The sequence below is a fragment of the Wyeomyia smithii genome, chromosome 2, assembly GCF_029784165.1.
Source record: "Wyeomyia smithii strain HCP4-BCI-WySm-NY-G18 chromosome 2, ASM2978416v1, whole genome shotgun sequence".
Classification (NCBI taxonomy): domain Eukaryota; kingdom Metazoa; phylum Arthropoda; class Insecta; order Diptera; family Culicidae; genus Wyeomyia; species Wyeomyia smithii.
The window spans coordinates 221771168-221788628 of NC_073695.1; the positions used below are offsets into that span (position 1 = coordinate 221771168).

General features: G+C 37.6%; 1 protein-coding gene across 11 annotated transcripts in view; it reads right to left on the bottom strand.

Annotated features, from left to right (window-relative positions):
* Positions 1 to 17461, bottom strand: part of LOC129725427 (fat-like cadherin-related tumor suppressor homolog) — a 682871-nt gene that overhangs the window by 110820 nt on the left and 554590 nt on the right. For 9 of the 11 annotated variants that reach the window (XM_055681264.1, XM_055681263.1, XM_055681262.1 and 6 more), the window contains one exon: positions 7081 to 7236. The exons of the other annotated variants lie outside the window; for them this stretch is intronic. In XM_055681264.1, coding sequence (XP_055537239.1) covers positions 7081 to 7236 — 156 coding nt within the window. The remainder of the gene's footprint in view (positions 1 to 7080; positions 7237 to 17461) is intronic. 11 annotated transcript variants of the gene reach the window in all.

The window sequence follows — 17461 nt, forward strand, 5'->3', positions numbered from 1 at the left end:
AACTGACCAAAACCTGCCGAACTTTACGTTCAATGTTTTAAGAATGTTTATCGAATTGATAACGACGCCGAAATGAACAACCCAGTCGACCTTGCTATTGTTTTGCAGAGGGTTACGTCGTGGAGAAGTGAGACAAGCGCTTTCTGAGCAGGATTCTGGTAAGTCAACTGGTCCGGATAGACTTCCAGCCAAGTTGGTGAAAAAATTCAAGCATGGAAAATCTCCCATATTACCCCAATTCATTCGTTCATACGCTGAAAATTCCAGGAGTAGCGATTCAGTCCCCTGTTCCTAAGTTATTCAAACGATTAGTCTACTTCCATCTCTACGAACGAATTGGAGTTCGCGTTCCACTGCAAAACACAATCAATTTCAGTGTTCAACGTTGTTGGCATGGATTAAGACATATCTTTAGAACGTCAAGGTATTTGACAAAATATCCAGCTCTTTTGGTGTTCAGTTCCACAAAGTAGTCACCTGGGCCCATTGCACAGTGGTCCAGAAAGACAATTTAGGCGGACATGAGCTTTTCGATGCAATTTTGAGGTTTAAGAGATATAGTTGCTTCTGAGAAGTTGTTTATTATAGTTAGGACCTTATTTTGGTATCAACGTAAAATAGGGTGGTCCTAAAATCAGCGAATTAGAAACACTAACTTTTTCATTTAAAAAGATAATTATACGCGTCCTTTGACAAAGTTGTAGCAGTAGAAATTCTAAGTAACTTTGCTATAAAAAGTTTTTTTGTATCTCTGCTGTTTCCTAGAAAGTTTGAGACCTTCAAAAGACGCAACTTTTAACGTAAAAAGGTCGTGAATATCATTTGTTTGTAAAAAGTTACAAGCATTTCTATTTTCAAAATACGCCATTTTCAAAAATCGATAACTCTTGTGGTCGCACTTGAAAAAATATTTTACGATACCATTTCAAAGAGCAAACATTGATTTTTACAATATGTAAAAACTGAATACATGTTATTTTTTTATTTGAAATAAGCTGAATTTTAAACTCTTCTGTTTTCCAGTTAAAAAGAATGCCAATTTAGGCGGACATGAGCTTTTCGATGCCATTTTGAGGTTTTAGAGACATAGTTGCTTCTGAGAAGTTGTTTGTTATAGTTGGAACCTCATTTTGGTGTCAACGTAAAATAGGGTGGTCCCAAAGTCAACGAATTAGAAAAAGTAACTTTCATATTTGAAGAGATAATTATACGCGTCCTTTGACAAAGTTGTAGCAGAAGAAATTCTAAGCGACTTTGCTGAAGTTTTTTTTCTATCTCTAAATTTGAACGATTTAGAGACATTTTACCAATTTTTCAGGGTGGTGCCCGAAAAAACAATTTATTTATTTGGTGTTTGTGAAAAAAGCGAACATTTTTTGGCAACATTTTAGCTCAGAGTGTTTCTAGTATTTTCGACATCTAGTATTTTTGACATTTTCGACCCTTGGTTGTGGCTCATAATTCAACTGATTTAGAGTTATTTTACAAAATTAAACAAGGGAAACTTCGAGCCTAATGGTGAAAAAAAAATAGCCGGTTCAGTTTGAAAACGAAAAGTCATTCATGTTTTTATTTAACAAAACTAAGTATTTGATCAACTACCCGCAGAACAAAATTCATGGTATCCAATGAGATCTTAGATAACATTATGTTTCAATAATAAATTCATGCTTGTCATGGTGTTTGTGGTGCTATCTTATCGTTTTGTCGCTTACTAACGATGAATTACTCTCAAACCATAAATACGTCTAAATTCGTAAGTTTAGTGCAAAAACAAAGGCGCACGCTACCGATTTTTGATTTTTCTCACGTGTATGTACACGTTCTAATGTTTAGCCAACACATGAGCACTCCAAGCTACCATTTTTTTCGATGTTTCCAAATTAAGTATTTTGAAAATAGAAATACTTGTAACTTTTCACCAACAAAAAATAATCACGACATTTTCAGTCGAAAAGTATCGCGTCTTTTGAAGGTCTACAACTTTCTTGAAGACAGCATTGCTGAGAAATTTGAACTGAAAAAAAAAAAATAAAGCGTAAAAACTGTTTTTTTTGGACACCACCCTAAAAAAATTGGTAAAATGTCTCTAAATCGCTCGAATTTAGAGATAGAAAAAAAAATTCAGCAAAGTCGCTTAGAATTTCTTCTGCTACAACTTTGTCAAAGGACGCGTATAATTATCTCTTCAAATATAAAAGTTACTTTTTCTAATTCGTTGATTCTGGGACCACCCTATTTCACGTTGATACCAAAATAAGGTCCCAACTATAATAAACAACTTCTCAAAAGCAACTATGTCTATAAAACCTCAAAATGGCATCGAAAAGCTCATGTCCGCCTAAATTGTCATTCATTTTAACTGGAAAACAGAAGAGTTCAAAATTCAGTTTATTCCAAATAAAAAAATAACATGTTTCCAGTTTTTGCATATTGTAAAAATCAATGTTTGCTCTTTAAAATGGTATCGTAAAATATTTTTTCAAGTGCGTCCACAAGAGTTATCGATTTTTGAAAATGGCGTATTTTGAAAATAGAAATGCTTGTAACTTTTTACCAACAAAAGATATTCACGACCTTTTTACATTAAAAGTTGCGTCTTTTGAAGGTCTAAAACTGTCTCGGAGACAGTATTGCTGAAATATTCTAACTGAAAAAAACAGAGCGAAAAAACTATTTTTTTGGCATCACCCTAAAAAAAGTGTCCCTAAAGCGCTCAAATTTAGAGATACAAAAAAACTTTTTATAGCAAAGTTGCTAAGATTTTCTTTTGCTACAACTTTGTCGAAGGACGCGTATAATTATCTTTTTAAGTAAAAAAGTTAGTGTTTCTAATTCGCTGATTTTAGGACCACCCTATTTTACGTTGATACCAAAATAAGGTTCCAACTATTATAAACAACTTCTAAGAAGCAACTATATCTCTTAAAGCTCAAAATTACAACGAAAAGCTCATGTCTGCCTAAATTGTCTTTCTGGACCACTGTGCATTGTTATTCGTTATGGATATGAATGAACTGCCAACCTACATGAATCGAAGAGCAAGTATGTGAATTTTTTTCTGCCAATTAAAAAGATTGCTTTGTGCTTAAAGAGGACCTGAAAAAATTAGGAAGATTCGTTGATGGAAATAGACCCTAACGTAAATTCTTCCATTTTACAACGCGTAGAAAATTTTCGAGACTTGGATGTGAAAATGGATTAGTCTCTCACCTTCAACGATCATATCGATAGAGTGGTAAAGGAATCGATGCAATTCTTTGCTCTCACACGATTATTTGGACGAGAGTTTACGAACCCTCATGAAATTCTTACAGTTCACAGTGGCCCGCCAGAGCGAAATTCGATTTCGCGAGTGTGGTTTGGCGAATAAAGCATGACGTGCCGAAGCAACGACTAAAATCGGTTCAGCGTAAATACGTGAACTTCGCTTCAATGCTTGGATGGAATGGCGAACTACCGGAATACGAAAATCTTTGCAATCTGGTAGACCTTGAAATAATAAGTAGCGGACATTAGATCGCAGAAATGCTGTTTTTTTGGATATACTCGAGGATGGATTGAGAGTTCCTACCTGCTCGTCCGACTTAATTTTAACGAAAGCTAGCTCTTCGTCCTCGAAGGGTCTTTGATCTTCCATTGAGAACAAGGTACTACACACAGCACGAGCCTTCAAGCAGATTCATGAACGAGCTCAATAAACTGCTGGACGTAATCGTTATGAATATGACTCCTAAAGTGATTCGAAGAAGACTAATATTAGGTTTAAAAAATCAGGAGTATATATACTAAAAGCGCAAACATGTATTTTTCCAAGATTTAGAAGGGACAGTGGGCTGCCAGCCTATGTCCAATAAATAATTACATCAATTACATTGTCTCGAAAAAGTGATTCTTCCTCGTTTCATTTATGTTGAAGTTACATCAAAAACAATTAAGATAACTAATGTACTCCGATCCACCAAATGACACCTCAGAGTGGTTCATATTTTAATAAAAATATATTTTACACGCATTACTTTCACCCGATATTCGCACTCGGGTGTGTACCGATCAACTGCCACTCCTATCAGAATGGCCTATAATCTCCCCAACCCGGCACCTGAATGCACCTACTTTATTATGCAATTTGGCACTATTAAATATTTCTGAATGGTCCCGGCCGGCCCTGCGGGAGGTGCTATCATTTCGAAGTGCTTTTTCGCGCAAGAGGATTTAAGCTCCAATGGAGAGCCGTCCAAATGGTGCTCAAATTAAATCCACACGTAAAATTTAATAAATATTTATGAGTCGTTCGAGTGATAATTGCGTCTAATTGGATGAGCTGCAGTGAGCTGAAGCTCGGTCTAACTGAGAGGCAGACGGCTGATTGGTGCAACCACACACACAGGGCACTAATTAAAATCAAATCTGCGCTTTATTGTGCAAAATAACGTACATAATTCGGTTGGTGTTGTTTAGCTAACACAAACGTAAAAGAGTTTGTACATTAGGACGGCTAATGCTGTTTGAATTAAGTACGAGCTATAAAATGAATGGCGTTTCAGTCACTAAACTAGGTTTATTTAAAACCATTTGTTCCTAAAATATGCAAGTGTGATTTATGCTGTAGAAGGCTGTTAGTGCACACACGTTTACCGGAAATGCTATTGTGAAAACACGTAAAATTTTTCACAGTTGAAATTAAAGCTTTTCGATGCTTGTTCTTGTTTCAAATATCAACTTTCATCCAGAGGAATTCGAACTCTTGGTTGGGGTTATTTTGTTGAAAAATAATTTATATTTTTAGGGCGTCTGCGTAATGTTCGTCATGACATTTATGGTGTATTAATTCGAGCACTCCTCGTTGGGCTCTGCCGGTTTCTGAAACGACCATATCAGTAAGTGCCTTTACAGTACTTCCAACATAGCGTAAACGGTGAAATCCTTTTTATTCATCGAGTGTAACGTTTTGATCCGATGCGTGGGTGAAAGTGTACGCCCATGTTTTGCTGAATAGACAGCTTGTTTTTGAGCTCCCACCCCCTCTAACTTTGTAGCTGATTTATAATCCTTCGCGGATCTGTCACATTCGCTTTACGGGACGTTTGAAAACAGCGGTTACCACATTGTCTTCTAGCTAGAGTAACGTGACGCGCTCCAGTGAGGTCTGGGAAATTTTAACCTGTCGTGTTTTACTCGGGATTAGAAGAAAGTCCCTAGCAATTTCGAACCCACACTGGATGTGTTTTGTTGCAGAATATGGCGAAGGACGATTGTACGCCGCTATTGTCATAGCATTAAATCTTCGGTTGTCGTAGCACTGGTAAAACAGCCCATATTCTGCAAATTTTGGGAACTGTTGTGATCTGTATTCGGTGTGATTTCTAATGAGCAAGTATGCAACACACGTGCTTGTATATTAGCATGTGTAGCGTAGTAACATGTATTCTTATTGTTTTTGGGCGGTCCAAATGAAGTCGTGTGTCGTTAGAATCATAGGGACGTTATTCACTTGTGTATGGAAATAAATCATTCATTCTACCAGATGTTGCTGAGGTATCACTATGCATTGCAAATGAATTCATTACATACTAAGCTCGGAGATGGGACAATAAATGTGCAGCATAAATTCTCAGTTTGAATGTTAAATAATTATCTGAATAATTAAAATAATTTTTGATTAGATTTCATTTCTCGGCCGCAGTCGAATGTTCTCAATCACAACTAAACTACATTAATTGTGTTAAGTCAGGTTTCGAACTTTTGCAGCATACTCTTTTTAACAACGCAACTTCTGGATGTTTAAATACGATTTCGATCGAGTTCTAGTTTCGTTTTAAATGTACGTACTTCACGTCTATTTTTGATTTTGATACGATAAACCCTGGGTCGTGTTGTAAGATATAGGTAGAATTTAGAATATTTTTGATATACATTATTTGGTCATTTGGTGGCACTCATAACTTACCTTGTCAAGGAAAATTATATACTTTAATATCATCGATTAATCTGTTTATTCATGTTATTAAACTTCTATAAGTACTGTGACATTCATTCAGTGTAGTTTGATGAATATTTGTTGGATAAATTTTAATGTAATTGGTAACAGACAACGACATCAAATCTAAATTTAAAACGGACAATCCCGGCATGCAACGATCGTTCGGCAAAAGAGAGAGAAAAAAATAAAACATAGAACAGACCCTTCATCAACTAACGATTACAACCATTCTAATCAAGCGCGCACTAATCCGATGCAACATTAATGCTTCCGACTGGAAACAAAGTAGGTACCGTACATGCTAATGAAGGTGCTTTTACATTCGCTCTAATGGAGTTGTAATATAAAAGAGGATAAAAAAATCGTAAAACAGTCGCTCGTCTCTGCGGTTGTCCTCCGCGGTGCGGTTCATAAATCATCAAAGAAACTTGCAGCGTCGTGCATTTAACATTGAGCTGACTAATTGAAATGACAAATGAAAAATAGCTGGTGAGCTGGTGAGAGGATGTCCAATAAGTAGTTGGTAGTATGCAGTGGTGATGGCGTGCTGGTTTTTTTTTCTTCTCGTCCATAAAATCTATGTTTGTTGACGTTGGTTACTGCTTTACTACGGATTCTTCAGCTTGTAAGCTGATGTTTCAATCAGGAATGGATGGACGCTGGCTCTCTTCGAAAGAGCTCTGTTCGCCGTGGGCTGCATTCACTATACAGTGACGATGAAATAGAAAACTTCAAATGAAACGGCGTAGAACATTACAGACGCGGCCGAATAGTTTTCGATTATCTGAATTTGCGTCCGAAGACCTTCGTGGATGGATGATCATGTAAATTATAAGTTTTCAACAGCAGCAAATGAAAATGAAATGATTTGTTAACGATTTGGGTTATTCCGTTTTACACAGTTTTTTTGGGTGTTGGAGCAGTCATACTTTCCACACCAATCCCGAGCAGGCAAACACCAACAAAACAACAAAGAAAATAACGCCGAAAACAATTGAAACCAATTTACAAAGCATTTAAACAATGCAGAACGAACGAACAAAAAAAACAAAACGAGCGAATCCGAGCAGATGTAGAATGGAAGGAAATAAATTTACCCTTAGAACCATCTGCAGTCCACGGAAATCTTTGTCCGGGTAGCTTTCCCAGGTGGCCTGCTCCAGTCCGGCGTCCGGATCGGATTGCATCAGGCCAATATCGGCTTCCGGTGGTTGGCCCTGATCGAGCTGGTCGTATCCACTGGCATAATCGTTCTAGCGAGGTGGTGAAGGACGACCGGGTGGAAGCGCCCACCCAAACAGGAGGAGACAGGTGTAAATTGCACATGGCGGAAACGGAAACCGAATGTTGCACCGCCCAGTGAAACCCCCGACCACACCACACCACACGACGACAGCAGGAAAACCGAACAGTGCGATTGTTGGTTTTTGGTACCGGGTGGATTATTTGGATTATTTGTAGACACCCCAGAGTGACGTACGGGAAGCGCATCGCGGTTCGTGTTTTATTAAGCGCCCGGACAGATTCGTGCGAATCGTGTTTATTTGCGGGTTTGCAGCGTTGTGAGTGTGATTTGGTGGGTTTTTTGCAGTTGTTGGAGAAAAATGAAAAGAGAATAGAACAAAACGACAGGTTTGTTATGTACAGATTATTTTTTAAACATTAAAACTAAGTAAAGTTGATGGATGGCTTTTGTGAAATCAGAGTTTTTAGTGAGAATATGAAAAAAATAATATGAAGATTAAAATGAAAATATCACATGCAAATGGATTTCGACAGCCATTATCAGCAAGTATTTATATTGTCCAGTCAGTATTGATATTGTTTGTGGAAATGTGTTCCTTCTCGAATGTGAATACGCGAGACTTACATGGCAATCAACATGATAACGAACCAATGAACGGAACCAGTTGAAAGCTTATTCGAGCAATACTGGCCATACTATCCCGACCGTGACATTGATTGATTTACAAACTTCCATTAGAACCCAGTTTCCAGTGAATCAATATTTCAAGTTATGATTCTTAAGGAGTCATTAACTTCTGCCAAACCTCTGGGAGCCCTTTAACCCCATGCGTGAAACCCAGTCGGATGGAAAAAGCGACTTTTCCCATACAGCTCAAAGAGATAACTTGGGGGGGCAATCTGTCAATTTACATATTAATGCGAATCATTATTAATTATGCATCTGCCATCTTCCGACGGAGAACTGTTGCCGCATTGTTCGAATCAAATTAATTAACATTCCTGGCAATCAGAGCTTGGAGATATTATCACCGCAAGCCACGTAGGTATGTAGTGGATACATAATTGAAGCTGCTACTGCATCGAGCATATTTTATTGATCTCCGAGCTAGCGTCAGGCGCCCGGCAGCATGTAGCAGTGATTACATCATCCACCTCGGTGACACGATTCGCAAATTGATGGCACCTAATGATGTTGCAAGGGCAATTGCATTACCGCATGTCGACGATCCGCACTGACTGTCACTTGTGAAGGACGGTCGGCTTGATTTGAGCCACACCAAACCGCCAGTCGTTGAACGGGGAAGCAATTAATGTTTGTGAGCTGATGAACCGTTTAATGATGTTGGTCTTGTAAATCATATGACTGTGGATGGGAAATTTCCATAAACACAAGATTTCCAGAAACACAAGAGTGTTACAAGATTGCTGTAGAATTCTGCGAAGATTGGTTGCTTGGTAGGAAAAATTTGTGCCCAAATCTTCTTCGTGAGCGAGGCGCAGGCATTAAATAGCGTTCCCAGAATCCTTTTCATTTCTCCAATCAACATGTCATAGTCGAAATAACAATGTTACCAGTAAAAACCACGCAGAGCTCCTGATTATCGCCCTATTGCATACAAACTCTTTCATCATTCCCATATTGCATCGAAGTAAAACAACAGCGTCAACACTCGTGATTGAATACAATGTTTCCGTCACATCAAGTTGATGTGAGCGACTTGCATACAATGTTACAAGTGTAGTATCTTAGTCCTCAGGCTTGTTTACAATCACCTGTTCATAATTTCAATATGTTGAATATTGGAACAGATCGAATCCAATTCCCAAGCAAAACCTCACATGCACTCAACAACTAGGAGATTATCCCTAGTTTTGTGTAATAACTGGGAAAATGATAATTTTTTGTTACCAAATCCTAAAATCTCTCGTAGGTGAATTGTCATCCCCGCCGAACCTTACGATTTTGGGCCATTCTAGCGGTTTCAAGTGTAAAAAGAACATAACGCAAAGTTTTTTGTGTCGGTCCTTCCATGCTTTATTATCTTTCAATACGCAATCGCAATACGAGGCGAGATTCTTATTTAACAAGTAAAGATTCACAATTTACTAATACAGATTAGGAGTCTTGCAATTAGGAGTACCTGGGGTAATAAGCACTGTTGATGCAAGATGCGCCCCCTCCGATTTACAATGGAAAAACATTTTAATAACAAAATAATAATTTTATTATGTGAATCTATGTTCTCTATAGTCACCCTGTCAGTTTGGCAGCACTAAAATGTCAGAAAATGTAAATACAAAAAAAGTTTTTGTTGCATACGGTCTAATTTTTTTCTCAGTTGAATTAAGTGCTTTAGCTCTCTAATTGTTGTTTTCCACCAGCGAAAAGAGTTATCTGATGTCTTCTGATGAAATATCGGTAATATTCAATGAGAATTACCGTTATATAATCTGAAACACTTCTTTGTTACGTTTGGGACATAACGCTTCCTGTAACTCGAGGCAAAAGGACTCTTTGTTAACAAATGTTTTGTATACATTTCATCTCGTTTACAGTATTGTCCAGAAGTTCAATGGGCGGTCATGGACCGTTGAACAGCTACGACCGGTGCTAGAGGCTATCAAAAATGGTGTTTCGACGTGCCGTGCAAAGATTTAAATCTCCTGATAACCGATAAAACAATATTTTGTACTTTGTAGTCGAATGACCCGCTCTCCCTAAAATTGTAAAAGCTGTTTTTGCAAATCGTGACAGGAAAATAAATATTTCTCGGTGGCCGAGCACCCAGAGACTTTACGAAAGAATTTTTTATGTAATTGTTTTATATACAGAAATTCTTTAGCGAAATAACAATTTTCTATCTTTTGACAAACGGAATTTTAACAGACTTAATATAGTTCCATATTTCTAATTTCTGTTAAGTTTGAATTAGAATACGCTCAAATTTGGACGTAGAATTTCTTCTTACGGCAACATTTATAAAAATACGTATTGAGAACCGAAAACATCATAAAAACTTTTCACTTTCAAATGCTTAAAACTCAGTCACTTACCAACGAATTTCCTTCATTCTTATAGAAATCGATTGGAAAATTAGCTATGTGTTCACTAAAATTGTGGTTTTGTGATGCTAACTATTGTAGTTTTGAAAGATGTGGAGCCTCGTTGAACACGTGTTTCGACCAATCAGAGCTGGCCTTCTTCCCTAGCACAACCGACGCTTAAGTGTACGAACGATTTGAATTACAAACGATTTATTCTAGTTGTTGTTGTTTTACTAGCTTTAGTCCACAAAGACACGCCCACTGAAAGTTTAACTCTCAGTAGTCATGATTAAAAGCTAGCATGCAGAAATTTAATCTTCGTTGTATAGCCGATTACTGCAGCAAGAGGTTGGCTCTTATTGGAAACTGGCTCACCTCGCAGCCGGCTGAGCAACAAGTTAGTTGAGAGAATTCGTTATCGATATTGTTTTGGCACATGTTGCATGTTGTAGGATAAGTACAACGATACACCGTGCCCCAGGATGAGTCGAGAAAATTTCCAGCTCGAAAAGATCCTCAAATTGATCGGAAATCGAACCCAACATCACAATCGTGTGGAAGAGCTAGCCGACCGACATCGCTAACCACAGAACCATGGGGACCACAGCCGGCTGAGCAGCAGCTGATTTGAGCGCAGGAAGGCTGAGTAAGCGACTCATTCGATCACAGCGTTCATCAGCAGAGGGACCACCTGACGAACCGCAGCATTGCACAGCATTGCTGAACATGTCCGGAAATCTTTAAAACTTCGTCCGGATCTGCCGCGTTGTGTTTGCCTTCAGTCATTTGGCCACTTCGATAGCTGCGAGTGTGTGTTTGTGATCGTTATGTCTTATTTGCTTGCTTGTAGTGTGTGTGGAGCGGAGAATGATAGAACTAGATTCATGCCATGTTATCGGTAAATAGCAATCCAAAATCAACATTTTTTCAACTAATTAATAAAAAAAAGAGTTGAAAGAGAATTATCACTGGAATTGACTGCTTTATACCATTAGATTTATTAATCCCGATCGCGTGTATCGCAAAACTTATTGAAAAAAATGCGTTGACGTAGAACAAACTGTTATAATTCTACGTTAGACTTGCGGTTTTACGAGCAACCTTTTCATTTTTTTATGTATGTATAGTCCAGACCTGTGCACCGTTATGTTGTGCCGCCATCGCCAATGGTTTTGAATAGAATTTTTTTTCCACGCCGTCACAGTTTTTTTTGCATGTTGGATTTTTCCTGATCTAGAATTATCGGGAATCATGGTCGGTTAATGTTAGATACATTTTTTTAAATACTTAATTTAGTTACACTTTTTGCCATAAGTCATTATAAATTTTATACTAATCAAAATAATTAGATCAGCTTCCAAGTAATAATTCTTGCAACAATAAGCTTATCGATTTTCAAATATGCCCTATTATTAAAAGATCTACATGAGCTAAGTCTTTGGCCTGACACAGAGTTGGCGTTGCATATCAAAAATCTTTGGGGTTAGAATGCAAACATATTGGGGTTGGGATTAGAATGCGTAACATGTTAATACCTCGTTCCAAGAATTGCTTCTGGATGGGAAAAAATACTATTCAAGCAAAGAAATGGCTTGAAAAGTGTTACGGAACATCTGCTCCAGCTAATTCAACCGCAGAGTATTGATTCGTTAAATGTCGTCAACACTAAAACCGACGCTCAAAAAAGCAATCAGACCGGAAGATAATTAAATAATAAATAATATCAATACGAACAGAATTCCCCCCCCCCCTGTCGCACATCGGCAAAATGCAACACGCAACAATTGCACTCTTGGTATCTGCTTCCATCCGACACAAAAACAATTTGATAGTCTTCCTTTCAAGTCGCAACACGACGCAATACTTGTTATATTCTTGCGTTTGTGAGAGCTCTATCGGCCCGGCTCCGCTTGATGCCAACACGAGATTCATTTTTTATACGGTTTCATTCGCCTATTGTAAAGATTATCATACAATTATTATACTAAAAGTAACCATGAAATCACTTTCATGCTGTTCTCAGCTATGCAAGCGAGCTGGTGAACTCAAACTGATGAACTGAAACTGATTGATTTTCAACTGAACTTTTTATCAATTCACTATTGAAAAGACATTCTAAGGTTAAACGGTATTGAAGCCACAAGCGGCCGACTTCGAGCCACCACTTTGAATTTTGCGAAGCGGGTATTTCACAGGAACGCGCTGGCCATATCATTCATGATATTCACCTATAAAGATACAGTGCGCACGATGGATGCTGCGTTTTTTAACATTTGATCAATAGGACCAAGGTATCAAATTTTCGACGGAAAATCTGTTATTGATTACAATACAAGGAACTTTCGCGGCGATTAGTGATAATAGATGAAACATGGATCAACCACTCCACTCCTGAGTCCAATTGGCAGTCAGCCGTCTGGAGCATCCAAAAAAACGTATCATTCAGCCGGTAAAGTGTTGGCTAGTATTTTGACGTAGAACTACGTCTCTAAGGAAATTCGGCTATATTGGGTTGTACAACAAAAATCTAAAAACGAAAAAAGGGGAAAATATGTTTCAATAAATTTGCTTCGTTCTTGCAGTAGTCGATTGGAAAATCTTCTATGCATTCACCCAAATGCAGAAAATTGTCAACTTTCGTTTAAACGCAAAATTCAACCTCTGATTGGTCGCTTAATGCCTTCATTCCCAAGCACGGTTGACAAAATTGTAGACCTAGTAAATCGGGATTGTACTGGTCCATTAAGCATACAGTATGTGCAGTAGGGAAAGGGAAAAATAAGCGAACTGGAAATATGATACAGATTTGGAAAAATTTAGCGCATCCCGATGGGACTTAAACCCGCAATCTTTTATTTATTTATTTATTTATTTCGTCAAGCAAATGTAGACTACAGTTATAATAATACAATGTTTTCTTATATTCTATACATTATTTCCAGTAGTTAGTCGTTTTTCTATTTGATTTCTGCCCATGGTGATGTCGATATTTTCGCAGTGCTGGTTATAGTGACGCATCATGCGATTTATTGGGCCATTTTTTGAGTAGTTTGTTCTGTGAGAATTTTCCGAAAATATTTTACAATTTCTTAATTGACGACTGGGTGCATAAAAATTTAGTTGTGATAATAATTGAGTAGATTGCACGCGTTGAGAAATAATGTCATTGATAAAATAAAGCATTGAAAGATCGCGGCGTTCTTTAAGTGCTTGTATGTCTATAAGCATGCAGCGTGCTTCATATGATGGTAAGGGAAATGATGTCCAATTTAGCTTACGAAGCGCGTACAAAAGAAATTGTTTTTGGACAGATTCAATGCGTTCTTCATGTGTGGCAATATAGGGATTCCATACAATGCTACAATATTCCAGAATTGGTCGGACGTATGTAATATATAAAAGTTTGATTGTATATGGGTCTTGAAAATTGTGGCCGAAGCGTTTTATAAAGCCCAGCAAACTATTTGCTTTGTTGATAATTGTATTACAATGTTCTATGAATGTGAGTTTGGAGTCTAAGATTACGCCTAGGTCCCTAACGATTTTGCATTTTTCTACTGGTTGGTTTCCTAAGAAAATGTTTGTTGGTGGTGTTACTGTTTTTCTGCTAAAGGCTATTGAATTACATTTTTTAATGTTGAGTTGTAATAGGCTTTTGTTGCACCAAGTGTAGAATACATTAATTTCATTCTGGAATATTTCGAAGTCTTCTGCATTGGTTATTTCTATAAAGAGCTTCATGTCATCAGCATATACAAGCACATGTATTGACTTAAGCAGAAAGAAAATGTCATTTACGTATAATATAAAAAGAAGAGGGCCCAGGTGGGAACCTTGAGGAACCCCAGAAGTTACTTCTATTGGGTTCGAAAAGGAATTTTGAAAGCGGACTATTTGTGTTCGTTTTGTTAAGTATGACTGCAGCCATTCCAAAAAATTTGTTTCAGTTCCGTATTTTTCGAGCTTGAAGAGTAATAATGGTATGTCGATTCTGTCAAATGCCTTGCTAAAGTCCGTATAAAGAGCTTCTACGTGGTTACCGTTGTCCATTACAGTCAGAGTGAAAGTTATGAATTCCAAAAGATTTGTGGTAGTTGATCGGCCTTTGTAAAAGCCGTGCTGTTGAGTTGTAATTTGGTGTTTTACTTGTTGAAAGATTTTTCCATTAATTATTGATTCAAATAATTTTGGAATGCATGAAATAATGGCAATTCCACGATAATTACGAATGTCAGATTTAGCGCCAGATTTGAAAATTGGCACTAAATATGAGGTTTTCCAGAGTTCTGGGAAAATTCCATTCTTCAGGGACATGTTAAAAAGGTGTTGTAAGGGTGTAGATAGTTCTTCTGCCAAATTTTTGAGAAAAATTGGAGCTATTCTGTCAGGTCCAGGACCTTTCGTAGCGTCTAAATTTTTAAGTGCGTTTTGAATTTCGAATTCAGATATTTGATTGACAGATAAAGAATTCGAAAATTCAGGAAAATACGAGAAGTATTCGCGGTCGCGATCTGTTTCTTCATATGTGGTGTAAATTTCTTGAAAAAAAGTGGCAAAAAGACTACATATTTCATTACTAGTTTGTCCTACATTACTGTCAAGATGCATTCGTGATGGAAAGTTGTTACTTTTTAGTTTGGTTTTTACGTAATTAAAGAAGTTCTTAGGGCAAGACTTGATTTGATGTTCGATTTTACGATTATGTTCTTCATGTGCAATTTTAATGGCTGCGTCAAGTTGACAGCAAATTTCTTGGTAATTTTGAAGATTTTCGCTATTGTTGTCTTTTTTGTATATTTTATGTGCTTTTTGTTTTCTATTTTTTAGGTTCTTCAATTGTGGATTAAACCACACTGGATATTTGTTGGTGTTCGTTCGTCTTCTTTTCTTTAGAGGTACACATCTCCCTGTCTCCGGCATGGTGTTTTGACCAATTAAACTACGGGGGACGGTGGTACTGTTCCACAATCTATATGCGTATCACATTCCACTGCCGACTTATTCTATTGCTCATCTCTAACTTGTACTATTTGGCCTATATCAGATCCTGCTTCAGCCTAAACTTGTTCTGGACAACGACTACAACAGTCCTTACTTATCAGCAGCAGCAGTGGCAGCGGGTATCAGCAGCAGTAGACGGAGGGCCAGCTAGTGCAACGACACTTCCTCTAGGAAAAAGCTGCCTTTGTGCGGTAGCGGCACTTTCTCCAATGAAAAGTTGCCTCATCTTGACAATACACTAACGCCTTGGAATACAGGTATTCAAAATATATGAGCCGCAAAATTTTCAGTGTGAAAACAACTGTACTTCAGGAGAATGCTTTATCCGCGCTATTGGTGATAGCACAGAGATGCGATCAGCATTGTTATAATAAACAACAACTGGTCCTTTTGAGGGCAAATGAAATACTTAATTGAGGAGTTGATATCTTCGAGTACCAGCAGCGTTAGCTGCAGCGACTAGCAGTAGAAGTATGGTGGTAACAGCCTCAGTGGTAGGTGCAGCGGCACTACCCTTAGTAAAGTGTTGCGTTTGTACGAAAGCGGCAGCATCAGCGGTAGATGCATTGGTCAACACTTCCTCCAGTGAAAAGCTCGACCCTATTCTGGCAACACACAACCTTTCTTGTGGATGCTTACAATTGATCTTCCTACTGTGTTTAGTTTTCAGTGTGGAAATGGTTTTCCACTGTGTTGTGTGTGTTAAAACTTGTTTGCGCTGCATAGTGTTTGTTCTATTCTTGTTCAGTAATGTCGTATTTCTGAGCGCAAACTGAAATTTGGTGGCATTTCAACCCATCTTTGCACAAAATTTTGAACATATTCAACACAAGTAATGTAACCCTTATGTAGTTCTACGTCAACCTTGCGGTCGTGGCTTTGCACTTAACCCTTGTAATATTTTTAGGATTTGGAAGGCATAATACACGTCGACTACTTTGAGCAAATACGGTAAAATGGTGGTGGAATGGTAGAATGGTCGCATATAACGTAGAAAAAACGTTCATTCCGCTCGCCATATGACTGATAATGTGAAAAAATTGTGCTACGAGCCGGTTCCGCATCTTCCGTATTCGTTAGATTTAGAGCAATTATTTCCTGATTCCTCGTTTGAAATTGTATGTTTTGTGGCAAGCTATACCACAGGAATGAAGAGGTAGAGTTGGAATCAAACTCTAGTAGTCTAGTAGTCTAGTATTGTCTTGTTCAAAATATAAGAATCTATGATTCCATGATATAATCTAAAAAAATTAATAAAATAAATTATCTCAAATGTTCATTCAAACCTACTCAGGATTTAATGAGTATTTTACAAAACATGAGCTAAATATATAAAACAAAATGGTATTTTAGAAATTTATCATTTTTCCCTTAAGGATGTCTTTTATCATTTCTAAATTTACCAATTTTTATTAGAATAATGAAGGGTTATTTTTACGACATTTTTCAGGTTGGCAGCACCTGATACGCAATGGCGTCCAAACGTCATCCGTCAAAGTAAAAAATTATTCAAAATGCTATGTCATTTCACCATGGAGAGACTTACAGTCGAACAATGATTGTAAATCGTAGAAATTTATTATCAAAGTTCGTGCTCTGTGAAAATGTGTTTCGCTAGTCACGGCCATTCGTCATAGTTGACCTGGCTAAATTACAATTAAAGGTGTTATTACCAGATTTACTTTGTTAGACATGAAACCATCGACTCGCAACAGTTTGGGGTGATTTATGAGTTGGTGGAATCATGGGGCCGTTTTTCCTGGGACGAAACGTTACCGTCCACGGTGAACGCTATAGATCCATGCTCTGGAACTTTTTATAGCGCAAATTGAAAGATCTAAACGGTGATAGGGTAATGTATCATGATCCGACCAATTTAGACTATTTTCAAAGTACATCGCTTTTCATGCCACATTTTCATCATCAATATTACATGGAATCCTAAATAAAATACATTTATCGGAAAAGTCTATCTGTCTAGTTTACAAAAATAACAATTTATAGAAAATCCGACGTAAATTCATTGATTTATATCGTTTTTCCTGATCATAGATTTTGTACCATGATCGGACCAGGGTGAATCATCATCGGACCAAAAAATGTATCATAATCGGACCAGTGTGCTTCTGAGACTTCAAGCGATTTTCAGCTTCGCGTGCTGGGCTTTACTTGCATGGTGTTTGG